Below are 14,172 nucleotides of genomic sequence, written 5' to 3' on the forward strand. Positions count from 1 at the left end.
AGCTCGGCTTCACGAATGGTGCTCGTGCGGCCCCGGGGAGGGAATGGGACATCTTGCCGGTGGTTAAAGCTTGGGGTTCTTTGCGGTTTCCCCCCAAAACCCCCCGGGGTTCAGGAAGCATTCTTCGGCAGCCAATCCCTTGGTTTTATTCTGTTGCCAAACTGCAGCTTCATCTTCCTACATTATTCCCCAGCACAAGCTAGAACTGCCCCAGGAAATCAGTGTGAACCCTTGAAAATGAAACAATCGCAAATAAACAAAGATTCCAGGAGTTTAGAGGATTTAGAAACCCTGGCTGAAGGGATATCCGCCGCCTCTGGACTCCCACACCACCTTTGATGGCTCTGGGCCCAGAGAGAGAACCTTCAAGCTGTGGGCAAGGAGGAGTCCTTGAGGAGATGCTCAGCCAAGGGGAAAGAACCCCTCAGAACCTTAGGGAGGCAGCATGAGGGGCACCTGGTGGCTCAGCGGTTGAGCATCTGCCTTCAGCCAGGGCCTGATCCTGGAGACCCGGGATTGAGTCCCACGTTGGGCTCCCTGCATGGAGCCTGCTTCTCCCTCTGCCTGGGTCTCTGCCTCTCTCTGTGTGTCTCTCATGATTAAATAAATAAAATCTTAAAAAAAAAAAAAAAAGAGGGACCACAAGGCTGACCCATGATGTGGTGATGGGTTATCTTGGGGGCTGCTCAGATGGAATCATATCTGCTGACCCTGGTCTGAAGGCAGCCTTTGAAAAGGACATTAGGCGACTAGTTCTTGTTGTTGTTAACCAGATCCCAGTTTCTCTCTCTTCTATCTCACTCTTCACATGGTCTTGACTTTCTTCTTTCGTGCCGGTTGGAGCCCAGTTTTTGCCTCCACTTACCCCACTCCTGTCTCACTCAACCACCCTTAATGCAAAAATACGTCATCAAAGTATCAGTGGGAAGAGAGCAGAGGGGTTAACACTTGGTAAGGCGGCAAATGCAAAGAGAGAAAAATAAACAGCAAATACACGAACAATAGAGACTTAAAAAAAATTATCTGTTCTTACCAGTGGAGAGAAGATTGGGATGGAGGAAATTAAAGGGGAGAATTTTCAGCCTTAAAATCTATATACAGCTATATTGTTGGAATTTGTTTTTGCATCAGACACATATTTACTTTTGCATTTCAAAAAAGTAGACAGAACCTGCTATTATATCGTCATTATTAATAATAGTAGCCATTCTGCCTTCATCTCATTTAGCTCATGTGATTCATGAACTCCATTTTGTGGGGTGGCACTTACAGCTCCACCTTCTCTAAACCTGTGCTTTGTACATTATATACACAAAAATGAAACTAATAATTCTCTGTCGCTCTTCTTCTTTATGGCTTTATTGCAGCCCTCATTTACGTTTCTCCACAGTTTGTTATTGTTGGGTGTTTTTGTTTTTTTTTTTTTATAAAACACTTGAGGGATGAATGCAAATCCTTGCTTCCGATGTCACTGATTTTAGTTTTTTGCCACCCTTTCCTGGGCTAACACACTGACGATTCTCGACTATTTGATGTCTACAGTAGATACACCCCCACATGCCTTAATTGCTCCTTCTTTCCTAAATTTCATCTCTACTATCGTTGTTAACCTCACACACTATCTTTGGATTTTTGACCAATCTTCTGTTTTGGGTAACACCCCCAGGACTAAACAAACATGTTAGTAAACTTGTCTGAGAACCACTATACGCCAGGCAGAGTGGGGGACCCGTCCTTCACTTACAGGCTTTGCAATTCTTTTTTTTTTTTTTTTAAGATTTTATTTATTTATTCATGAGAATACAGAGAGGAGAGAGAGAGGCAGAGACACAGGGAGAGGGAGAAGCAGGCTCTATGCAGGGAGCCCGATGTGGGACTCATCCCGGGACTCCAGGATCACCACCCTGGGCCTAAGGCAGGCACTAAACCGCTGAGGCACCCGGGCTGCCCAGGCTTTGCAATTCTTGACTCTAAATGACATGGGGAAATAAGCCAAAAGCTTCCACCCTCATTTCATTCTCAGAGCCCCAAAATTGGCTGCAGGTTCTGAGTATTTGTGTCGCCACTCTACACACGATGTTGGCACCATTGGTGTATATCTTAAGAATGTTTTCCAAACAGCCACCATCTGCAAGCAAGTATGATGTTATACCCACTGGAAGTTTTTCCAACAACATGAGAATAAAATATGACAATTAACCAGCCCTGTCATTTGCTAGAAAGGGTTGTTTTAAATCAAACCAAAGGAAAGCCACAAGACTTTTGTATCACAGCCAATGTCTAAACGTGTTTGCCGAATGTCTCAAATTTCTTAAGTTAAAACCCATTAATATATGAACCTCCCCTCTGAGGCCACCCTCTCACCCACAGACACAAAACCACACTGAGCTACTCACCGAGCAATCTGCCAGTGGGTCCCTCATATTGGAACGTTTGTCCTTCTGTCCTTTTACTTACGTTCCAGCATTCAGCACTCAAGAAACTACAATCAAGGTTGGGTGTGTCCTGGGTTTCCCGTATGCAAAGGGCCTAGAGAACGTCAGTCCTTGTCAAACACCCCGAGGAGGAAGTCCCAGCCCTGGACTTTCATCCCGTTTGTTTCCTGAAAAAGCAAAGAACTGCTCTGGGTCAAGAGAGCTGGACTGAGATGCTGAGAGTGACTTCTGTAAATACTTAGAGCACAGAATATTCGAGTCCTACACTGTGTGACCTCTTGAGAAGGCCCAGAAGCCATCAAGTGTCCCAATAATTCGAGTGTTCGGGGTAGATATGGAGGAAGCATGCTTTCCCGGCCTGCTGTATTTACCACATTTTTAAATTTTCTGTATTTCACGATGCTTTGGCATGTGCGGGCCTTTCAGACCTGGGCAGGGACCGCCCTCCCTACAGTTAGCCAATTCCTGGAGATAGCAAACAACTGGCCTGTGAGCGTGACTTTGATATGCAAACTGACCAATCCTGAGCTCAGACCCCCAACCACCAACTTTATCTAACCCTCACACAGAGTCAATATTCCCCCGCCCCAAATCACCCCAGGGTCAGGTACTAAACAATTAGGGCCACACCCACAGAACTATGACTGGAGTGGGAAAAGAGTCTTTCAGAGAGCCAGGTACACACTGACCACTTCACAGGGCCTAACTCAACTCAACCCTCACTCCCAGCCCAAGAGGCTAAACTATGAAGTTAGGAAGGATTTTCCTATGTTCACCTTTACTTTTTTTTTTAAATTATTACTCAAAAGGGTAAACAGAGCTAGAAATCAACAATCAGCAACTGGTCATTTATTGCTTTCTCTGCACCCAGCTGTCAATCCTCAGATTTCTAGCTGACGGCCTGTTGCCTTTCGGTGGCCATTTGCTGGAATGTGGGCAGCGTTCCTATGACCCCCAGGCCCCGGGTCTGAAAGGAGCTCCACCAGGAGAGCCCCATGGAACACGCTAGAGCTGCCTGGGGAGGGGGCAAAGTCTGATCATCTGCCCTAGGTATGCAGGCTCCATTCAAATCGGAATGAAGAGGAAGGGGTCACAGAGGGAAGAGAAGCTACCCTGCAGTCAGAGCGGAGCAGTCCGTTGTCCGGTGCCACGACCCGCACACTGAGCAAGGCTCTCCTCTTAGCTTCTCCCAGGGAAGGTTACCACTGGAGGGTCCAACACTGAGCAGCAGCCAGGGGCTAGAATCCGATACGCAACCTGGCATTCTAAAAGCCGCGTAGAGACAGGGTGTCCGCTGAAGTTAATGTGTCATTCGGATTCCCACGGGAGGGCTTCCCTGCCACCAGAGATTGTAGACAAACTGGGCTGGAGCCTTGGTCCCAGGGCCTGGGGCAGCTCAGCATCTTCCTTTTGATTCCGGAGGCCCTCGGTCTCATTTCAGCTACCACTTGGTCCCAAATGGGGAGACTGGCCTCCCTTCTTGGTTTGCACAAGAAATGCCATCACACCACGCTTCCTGGGACCTCTGTGGCCCTTTCAAAGATGGGTAGGTTGTTGCAGCCCCCACACTGCTCACGTGTGTTTCTCCCTGCAGGCTGACTAGTGTTCCCTTCGGCTTCCTGGACACCTGCTAAGCTATCTTCTTGCCACAATAGCCTTTGCACAACTGTTGTAATGGCAGCAAGGTGTTTGGGATGAATCTAGACTTAACTAGTTTGGCTATTTGTTGAGCTTTTCAGAGAGGTGTTTGAATCTGGAAAAAATAATAGATATAGATATAGATAATAGATACAGATTTAGAGGGTAGAAAGGATTGTATCAGTTACCCGTTGTCACAACGATGCCGTGTAACAAACAGAAGACCCAGTGGCTTCAAACGGCAGAGACCTTCCTTGGTTTACAAGTCTGTGGTTTAGCTGAGCGGTTCTTCTGGTCCCCTGGTAGCCCTCACGTGAAAGCAGGTCATCCACGCGCCCTGTTGCTCTTGGCTGGGCCTGGCAGCGTATAGCTCCTCGGGGTTCCGCTGGGCAGGTGGTTGGCTGTGGGTTGAGGCAATTTCTCTTCAGCCGGTCGTTGAACCTGGACTGTTCACAGGGCCTGGTGAGGAGCCGTGAGTGAGTGACAGCACCCAAGGCTTTGGGAGGTGCAGGCTTAGGACTGCCACATCATCCCTTCAGCCATACCCGGCTCTCCAAAGCCAGTCACAGGCACCCCAGAGGCATGGAGGTGGGGGAGGTCCACCCCTGGATAGAGAAGAGGCAGCAAGTTGGGATTAGGTTCACATTAAATTCACCAGGATGGTCGGTCAACATTTATTCTGGAATGACTAAGAAGATAAAACAGAAAAGACAGTGGAGGACATGGCTGATATTGATCATCCTCTCCCTTTCCCCAGTTCAGCCTCAGGGGACATGTTTGGGACTCCAGCAGAGCCTGAGTTGGAGACAAATAAAGAGTTAATTCTCTAAGGACTCGGGACACAGACTTGGAGATTCATTCTTCCCTCCCACGCTTGCCCTGGGGCAGGGGGGGTGGAGGGGAGGACCAAGTAGCCCAGTCGGTTCTCTATGGTGTCTCCAGCACCCGAGGCTGTGACTGGTGAGGCACCTGGGAGTGAGTACATCTGTCTCTGCACCTCTGAGTGGGGCTTCTGCCCCCAGAAATGGTCCAGGAAGACTGGGAGGAAGGAGCTGAGTTCCTGTGCGAGCACAGGGGAGAAGAGCCTTGTAGTTTTGGAATTAATATTATGAGGGAGGAAGCATTCCTGCCCCCTTCAAAGTCCTTCTAGTTGCACTAAGAGTCACACTGACATGAGACAGGATAACAGGAGAAAATCAAATTTAATAGTAGCATACCTGGGATGCCTGGGTGGCTCAGTGGTTGAGCGTCTGCCTTCGGCCCAGGGCGTGATCCTGGCATCCCGGGATCGAGTCCCACGTTGGGCTCCCTGCATGGAACCTGCTTCTCCCTCTGTCTGTGTCTCTGCCTCCCTCTCTCTATGTCTCTCATGAATAAATAAATAAAATCATTTTTTTAAGAAAAAAAGAATAAAAAAGAGTAAATGTTTGGAAAATCAATGTTTGCTGGGCCGCTCAGGAACAGTGAAACAGAGAACACTTCGAACAAACAGGGCTTATTAGGCTCCTTCCTGTCTACCATCCCTTGTTCATATCATAATGCAGTCATCTATGGCGATGGCTCTCTTCCTGGAGTGGGTCCTCTACCTAGATTCTTTGAGGCAATTATGGGGGAAGGTTAATGAGCTTTTCCTGAATCTGCTGGGTTTTGATTGCTTTTTAACTCAAAATCATCTTCTTGTCAAGTGGCTCATCCTGGGGTGGCCTGTCCTCGGCTCCCATCAAAATTAACATAAGTCTGTATCTTTAGGTCCATGAGAACTATATACAGCAAAGCATCTCACTGAAGGTACTAAAATATTTGGTTCCCAAGGCATCCTTTTGAGTTCTTTGTCCTCAGGTTTGTCTCTGGATTACACATACTCTCCGGCTTCTTTCCAGCCCAGTCCTCCAGCCTGACTCCCTTCCTGACTGACACCTCAGATGCCAATCTTCCTGCTTCCTTTCCCATCTCCACTGAGCATTCGCATGCCTGGCATGGCATCTCTGCAGAGAGAAAACCTGCAGTGGACTCCCTTGGGTCAAGCCTGGAAGCCACTCCACTGTACCCCACTCAACCCATTTTGCACTGTCTCCAAGGGGAGTCAACAACACGAGTAACATTTGTTTGTTTTTTAAGATTTTTTTATTTACTTATTCATGATAGACATAGAGACAGAGAGAGGCAGAGACACAAGAGGAGGGAGAAGCAGGCTCCATGCCAGAAGCCCGACGTGGGACTCGATCCCTGGACTCCAGGATCACACCCTGGGTTTGGCAGGCGCCAAACCACTGAGCCACCCAGGGATCCCACATTTGTTAGCTGCTTATAAGCAGTTGTTGGGTGTTGGTAATTCAGAAACAGGGGCTCAAATGTAATGGAGGGTAAGGGCAATTCATAACTTGCCTTAAAAGTTTCTTTAGAAGCCAAAGCATGTGGGCAGCCCCCATGGCTCAGCGGTTTAGTGCTGCCTTTGGCCTGGGGCATGGTCCTGGGACCCAGGATCGAGTCCCACATCTGGCTCCTTGCAGGGAGCCTGCTTCTCCCTCTGCCTGTGTCTCTGCCTCTCTCTGTGTCTCTCGTGAATAAATAAATAAAATCTTTAAAAAAATGCTTTGGCATGTAAAGAATTGGAAATGGCAAAAATATCCATCAGGAGGGACCAGTGCAGCCACTGTGGTAAAAAGTATAAGGTTCCTCCAGAAATTAAAAATAGAAATACCAAGTGATCCAGTGATTTCCTACTAGGTGTTTACCCAAATCAAAACACTAATTCAAAAAGATATATGCTCCCCTATGCTCAATATAGCTTTATTTACAATAGCCAAAATATGAGAACAACCCGTGTCCATCAATAGATGAATGGATGAAGAAGATGTGGTGTGTACACACACACACACACACACGCACACACACACAGTGGAATATTAGCCATAAAAAAGAATGAGATCTTGCCATTTGCAACAACATGCTAAATGAAATAAGTCAGATTAAAAAGACAAATAGTATATGATTTCATCTATAGGTGGAACCTAAAAGACAGAACAAATCAAAGAACAAACAAAAGGCAGAAGACCCATAAATACAGGAAGGGAAGGGGAATGGGAAGTACAGGCTTCCAGTTATGGCATGAATAGGTCACAAGGATGAAAGGCACAGTATAGGGAAGATAGACAATGGCATTATAATAGCCGTGTAGGGTGACAGCTGGTAGCTACACTTGTGGTGAGCAGGGCATATCATATAAACTTGTTGAATCAGTACGTTGTACACCTAAAACTAATGTAACATTGTGTGTGAACTGTACTTCAATAAAAAATTAATTAAACAATATCACAACCTGGTCAAATACTTTATGGTAATATGAGCTCACATTCAGAGGACTTACCATCTGTCAAGTGCTATTCTAACTGCTTTATCATATTAACTTATTTAATCACCATGACAATCATATGAGATAGATCTGTATTATTTTCATCCTTATAATACATACATGGACACCGAGGCATAGATGTCACCAGCTAAACCCCAAGATCTGACCTTACTGCTGACTTGCTTGTACCCACCCACCTTTGTCCCACATCTTCCCTTAAGCTCTTCCTTCCAGCTTCTCTCTCTCTCTCTCTCTCTCTCTCTCTCTCTCTCTCTTTTAAAGATTTTACTTATTTATTCATGATAGACACAGAGAGAGAGAGAGAGAGGCAGAGACACAGGCAGAGGGAGAAGCAGGCTCCATGCAGGGAGCCCGATGTGGGACTCGATCCCGGGTCTCCAGGATCACGCCCTGGGCAGAAGGCAGATGTTCAACTGGCTGAGCCACCCAGGCGTTCCTCCAGCTTATCTCTTAACTTGGAGAAAGGACCCTATAGGTGTAACATCCCATAAGGGAAACTGAAACTACTTCTTAAGCAATAACGACTGCGAGAGGAAGAGCTCTGGTGGCCCGGACCACCTGGACCAGTTTAAGCTAAACCCCCAATTCTTGGGTGTGCAGATGAACCGTGGGGTGACCTCTGGGATGACCGGCAGTTACCTTTATCTCATTGTTATACTAAAAACTCTGCCCAAGGAGGAGCACAAGCCTCATTTACATAACGTACAATGTTCCTTAAGGCGCACGTGCTACCTTATGCCTGCTTGTGCATAGGAACCCATTCACCCTTGTTCAGGGAGTCATGGCTTTGGAAGTTATTCCCCTCATCTCCTTATTGGCTGCAAATAAAGTTTCCTCTGTGTGACAACTCACTTGGTATAGTTTCTCTCTATCACTGGTAAAAGAGAGAACACACTTTGGTTACACAGGATGGTTAAATGACCTACCCAAGGTCATCAGTCAGTAGTGGTATAGCTGCAATTCATCTGACCTCTAACAGTTCCATGTTTAATTATTGCGCTCCACTGCAGGTCAACCCAAACAATGGGATACAAAATACCAAAAATTGAGCATAGAATATGAAATATATAGTTATAGTACTGACTTAGAGACAGGTTGCAAAAGAATAAGTATGATTCTAGTTTGATACACATATAATAACAAAAGGTCTAGACACATATATGCTAGACAGACAATAGCATATCCCTGAAAGTTGAGACTATGGAAGACTCTTACTTGGCATACTTTTCTGTATAATGTTAACATTTAAATCCAAAATGTACTGCTTTAGAGACAAAATAAGACAACACTAGGAGAATAACAGTTAGGCTAACTTTAATTTCTAAAAAAGGAAAAACTGGTAAGTGAAAATGCTGTCAGCAAGCCTTGTTTGGTTGGCCTCGCTGACTTTTATTTCTCTCCAAAGCCCAGCTAGTGTTATTTTTCCCAGACACACTACACTCTTGCCTTTGTATACCATTATCCATCCCACATACCTCTTTTGATTCATTTATCCCATTGAATTGAAATGATTAGTATAATGCTCTGCTTCCCACATTCCTCAGCCAGCTTTTTATAACCAAGTGCCTGGAGCAAGGAAATGTTCAATAAATACTTGTTTTCATTTCACTGGATTCCATACTGAGAAACTGGCCTCATTAGCTAGTTCCTTTCCATTGACAAGACAGGGAACGTTGCTGATGGGCAGCCCTAGATCTTCAGTTCTCAGGAAGCGGAGTTCAAAACATTGAGGCTGAAGATAAGTGTGACCTTCTGGGCAGGAACTCTAAAACGGGAAATGGCCCCAGTGCACTTGGGAATCTCTGACACTTTATTAAAAATGGCCTTGACAAACAGGAAACTGAGAAGGAATCAAAAGAATCCCCAGGGGCCACTTAGAGAACTTTCTTGGAGATTTATTGGTTAAAAAGATATCAACAGATGAGATAAGAGTCTTAGAACCAAAGATAAAATCAGGGTGGCCCCATGCTAAGAATACATTTGAGAAACCTGAAGTCTAAAATGAGCTAAGTTTTGAAAACTTTGCTGAGAATGTTCACTATTTCCACAGCAAGGGGAATGTAGAGGGACAGCCCCTGAGCTTGGGACAGCTGACCTGTGTCCCCAATGACAGAGCAAGCAGGAAGGCTGAGCCAGGCTGCCAGGTTCTAGAGGTTACCAGGTCAGGCAGAGAGGCTGGCCGCCGAGCACCACATCTTCAAAGCACGTTGACATAGCTCACCACGGCCATCCCAATTCTGAGTCCTGGACGAAGCCTACTCCTTGGCCTGTTTGAGCCTCCTTGACCAGTACTATCTTTGCTGCCGTACCAGGCACTTGAGAACCACGGACAGCATTTACGAGACATGACATCACTCCCACCCATCGGCCTCAGAGAGCAGCGTGGAAGCAATCTCGTTCTGACTAAATTACTTTTTATTTTTAGTCTCTGGTTGCTTCAGTGATTAGTTTGCTTAATTTCCATATCTTCCCAAAGCTGAAAAATACATTTCTAAAGCCTTGCCTTAATGCATACATTAAAAAAAAAAAAAAAGTAACTTTGCCCAAACCCTCAGGATGGGAGAAAAAAAAAAAATCTAATTTAGAAGTGCTAATGAGTGTTTTACACTGTAACAGGAGCAGGGATGCACATAGAGATACTGTTATTGTTGACAGCCAGCCGGATTTGTAGCATCTCAGGTAACTCTTATGCTCAGTTTCTATTAATTATATCATATTTTAAAAATTGCAAAAATAGGCGTTTTACCACTTTCCACATTGTAAAAATACCTAATTTTCAATCAAAGTCCAAATGGTCATAAGTAACTTTATAAACACAAACTAGCCTTGCATTCAGTGTGTTAGGGTGAATGGTCACTGTGCATGTCCGAGTTTCATATATATTCATTTAAAATCTCCAGGTGTTAATAGAGAATAAAGATGAAATTAAATAGAACAAATTAAATAGACCAAAACAAATTAGCATACGTTTACTTTTCCTTAATAAGCCATAGGAAATGAAGACTAATGGACAACTAATTAATAGTCAAGTCATCCTACAACTATGATCAATGGCTTTAGCTTAAAAAAAAAGCATAAGAAGAATATTTTACAAATGCAGATTCATCCAAATTATATTACAGCTTCATCTGATCACCTATGTTAATATTCATGTGACATTACTTACATTTTTCTAAGCTCACCTAGGGCCAGTCTTACAGATTTCAATTAATATGCACGTCGGAATGGCCAGTATAGGGCTGCTTTACATTCCATTTGGCAGCTTTGCATATGTAAATAAAACACCACCTGCGGGATTTATTTGCCTTTCCCCCTTGGTTGCATATCCAGGCTATAAATCATCAATTTATAGTTATTTCCTATAAATCACCGCCAGATTACGAAGATAGAATCTCAGAAAGAAAACATAAGTACTCCACATGGTTATTTATTGTGATTCCTTTTGTACCAGGAGCTGAGGAGCTGGAGATGGGCATGGAGAGCAGAGGGAGCTTTACACATCTGGAATTTTATAGGATGTGCTTGCATTATCTATTTCACGAGTATACACTAACTTCTTTTCTTTTTTTTTTTTTTTTTATACACTAATTTCTTTGTCAAAGCCACCGCATACCTCTGGGATTGAGGGCACACAGTGTTTGGAGCACGTTTACTCAGAATTTAGGATTTTGGCTGCTTGTTTAAAAAACTGCCCCTGCTGTTTTCCTACTCAAATTTTTTAACCCCTTAGTCAGCTTCTCCCACAACTCTTCTGAAATGGTTCTCCAGAAAAGTCACTATTTTTGTCATTTTGCATCTCTGTAGCATTTTATAAATTGATAATTCATTGATGATTACTCACTCACTCACTCAGTGAGGTCTTTCTGTAGCTCCCTGTGTACATTATGAGGTGTACAAAGATGAACAAGCTCTAATCCCTCTTTCATGGAACTCAATATGATGAAGGAAGGTTATATTACACCGTGATAGATTATTTTTCTAATGTTATTTATTCATTCATGAGAGACATAGAGAGAGAGGCAGAGACACAGGCAGAGGGAGAAGCAGGCTCCATGCAGGGAGCCCGATATGGGACTCGATCCCTGGACCTTGGGATCATACCCTTAGGCCCGGAGGTGAAGGCAAATACTCAGCCACTGAGCCATCCAGGTGCCCCCCCCCCCCACTGTGACAGATTATATGAAAGAGACACAGGCAGAGGGAGAAGCAGGCTCCATGCAGGGAGCCAGATGTGGGACTCTGGGATCACGCCCTGGGCTGAAAGGAGGCGCTAAACCGCTGAGCCACCCAGGGACCCCAAGTTGAGGCATTATTAAAGATGACTGCTTATTACATGTATAAGGCATCGACGAATACAACTATTGTAATTCAAAAACTTGCTAAAGCTAACATGACTTCTCTACTCACCAAACAATTTAGAATTCTTGAGAAGTTTTAGCTAATGTATTTTCTTCTTTCACTTAAATTTCCCTTTAATAGGGCTGAGGGAGACATTTTATATTATTATTTCATTGCGCTTGGAACTCAAGGATGGTATTCTCATTTTTAAAAAGTATCCTTACTGCATCTAATTATCTGAAAATTTCTCGAGATAGTATTAGGGTTTTGAAAACAAACATATTGACTTTAAAAATTATCTCAAAGTTACAGGCCAAGTTGCAAGTTCACAGAATTTTTTCCTTTTTTTTTTTTTACATCTTAATATTTAGTATGTATTTACTACAAACAAGAACATTCTTCAGCAAAACCACAACACAACCAAGAAAGGCAGGAAATTAACATTGATTTATTACCACAATCTACTCCTCGGTTCCACCAATTGTCCTAATTACGTTCTCCATGGCAACAGGATCCAACTCCGAATCCTGCGTTGCGTTCAGTTGTCACGTCTCTTTAGTGTCTCCTTCATCCCGGAACGGTTTTCAGTCTTTGGTGGACTTTCATGCTATTGACACATTTGAAGATCGGCAGTTAATTATTCAGTAGAATGGCCCTCATTTTGCATTTGTCTGGTATGTGCCTCTTTGGCAGGAATGTCACAGAAGTGATGCTGCTCCCTTATTACATCCAATCAAGGGACTCATGATTTCATTTGTCCCATTACTGATGGCAGTCACTTGATTAAGATGGTGTCTGCCAGTAAAATCTGGCTGTAAAATCACTACTTTCACCTTTGCGGTTAATAAATATTTTGTAGGGAGTTGCCACGAAACTATGCAAACATCTTGTTCCTCATCAAACTTTGGGTTCATTCATTTATTAATTTATATGAAGTCACAGTTTCCCTTTTTATTCGGTGCAGGATAATCAGTTGCTAGGATTAATTTTGGGGCACAAACGGCTCAGATTTGGCCAGTGAGGGGGCACTGCACCTTGGTTTTGTGTCCTTACACCATTTCCCCATCATTCTTGGAGCACTTTCTTGCTTTCTGGCTCAAAAAATCCCTTTCAGTCTGTGCTTTCCTGCCCTGTCCTCGATTCAGCCACTTCTTCAAGGAGGCCGGTTCCTTTTAGTGGAAAATGGACTTAGGATGGATTAGAAACCAAGACAGGGGTCCTCGGTGCGCTCCCTGGGGAGGCAGTGATGGCAAGCCCTCGGGTGGACAGCTAGGGAGCATAGGGGGACACACTCCCATGTTCATCCGGACGTGCTTACATTGGCAACTCTATTGACAGCCACCTGTATGTTGACAGCCATGACTTTACCTGGGTACTTATAATAATTTTAATCCAATACTAAATTTAGTCCGTTTTCTCCCCCTCCATGTATGTATTCCCTTTTCTAGGGGTGAGAAACTGACTTCAATTTTCCTTAATATATTATGTGTTTGTTCAATTCCCCTGCACGCAGGGATTGTCCTACTGCAGCCACTCTGACTTTCCATGGTCTGACTCCCCATGCCAGGCCGCTCCTTTGGCAGCACGCCCGCATCATCCTGCTTAGGCTCGATGACTCATGTTGGGCCTCCCTCTGTATGGACACCCTCTTCACCCCACCCTGATTCTCCATGCTCTACTATCCTCCTCTGCTGACACTTCCATAACCCCATCGGGCCCCCAGCACTCCACTCTGGGCCACCACGAGTCCCTCACCTGCCAGAAACAACCACTCTGCTTTGCCCCATCCCAAAGCTTTGCAACTGAACAGTTCTGAAGAGGAGGGAGGGAGAGAGAAAGAGGCAGAGGGAGGCTGAGCATTATCATTAACATAGTGCGTTTCTTCCTATCTTTGACATCACAGAGTTCGTTCCTGGCTTACCTTGTTCCTCTGTCCCTCTAGTGTAGACGTGTCCCGAGGTTCTGCTCTAGTAGGCAAGGCAGAAATGCCCCACAGTTCAGACCAAGTTATCTGTATCGCTGCCTACTGGCTCCGAGCCCAAGGCAAGGTTCTACTTCACTTTGTGCATCTGTCTCTTGATCTGAATAATGGAAGAGTGGCACCTAGTTATAGTCCATCTGTCCAATTTTTGGTAGACATTTCCAAATGAATGGGCTCATGAGCTCAAATTCAAAATGTAAAAATTAGCTCATTTTTTTTCCTTCCAAAACTTCTTTATCTTCCTGAAACTCCTATTTCTGTAAATATATATGTTCATTCTACTAGCACTTCTTGAGTGCTTACTATGTAGCAAATGTGTTGGCTAAGGATCCAGATAGAAAAAGCAAGTTCTTTGCCCTCAAGATGCTTATAATCAAGGGAGGGGGAGTGTGATAAACACTCTGATG

At 44.5% G+C, this 14,172-nt stretch overlaps 1 protein-coding gene across 4 annotated transcripts in view; it reads right to left on the minus strand.

Moving 5' to 3' along the window:
* The window catches only part of NOSTRIN (nitric oxide synthase trafficking), a 56,498-nt gene extending 54,001 nt beyond the window's left edge, over positions 1–2,497 (minus strand). For 3 of the 4 annotated variants that reach the window (XM_055308394.1, XM_055308395.1, XM_055308396.1), the window contains exon 1: positions 2,397–2,487. In XM_055308394.1, coding sequence (XP_055164369.1) covers positions 2,397–2,423 — 27 coding nt within the window. In that variant the 5' untranslated portion in view covers positions 2,424–2,487. Of the gene's footprint in view, positions 1–2,396 lie in introns of all 4 variants that reach the window. The other variant, XM_055308393.1, reaches the window with a different exon arrangement.
* Positions 2,498–14,172: the final 11,675 nt, after the last annotated feature.

Source organism: Nyctereutes procyonoides, unplaced genomic scaffold, assembly GCF_905146905.1.
Source record: "Nyctereutes procyonoides isolate TBG_1078 unplaced genomic scaffold, NYPRO_anot_genome, whole genome shotgun sequence".
Lineage (NCBI taxonomy): Eukaryota > Metazoa > Chordata > Mammalia > Carnivora > Canidae > Nyctereutes > Nyctereutes procyonoides.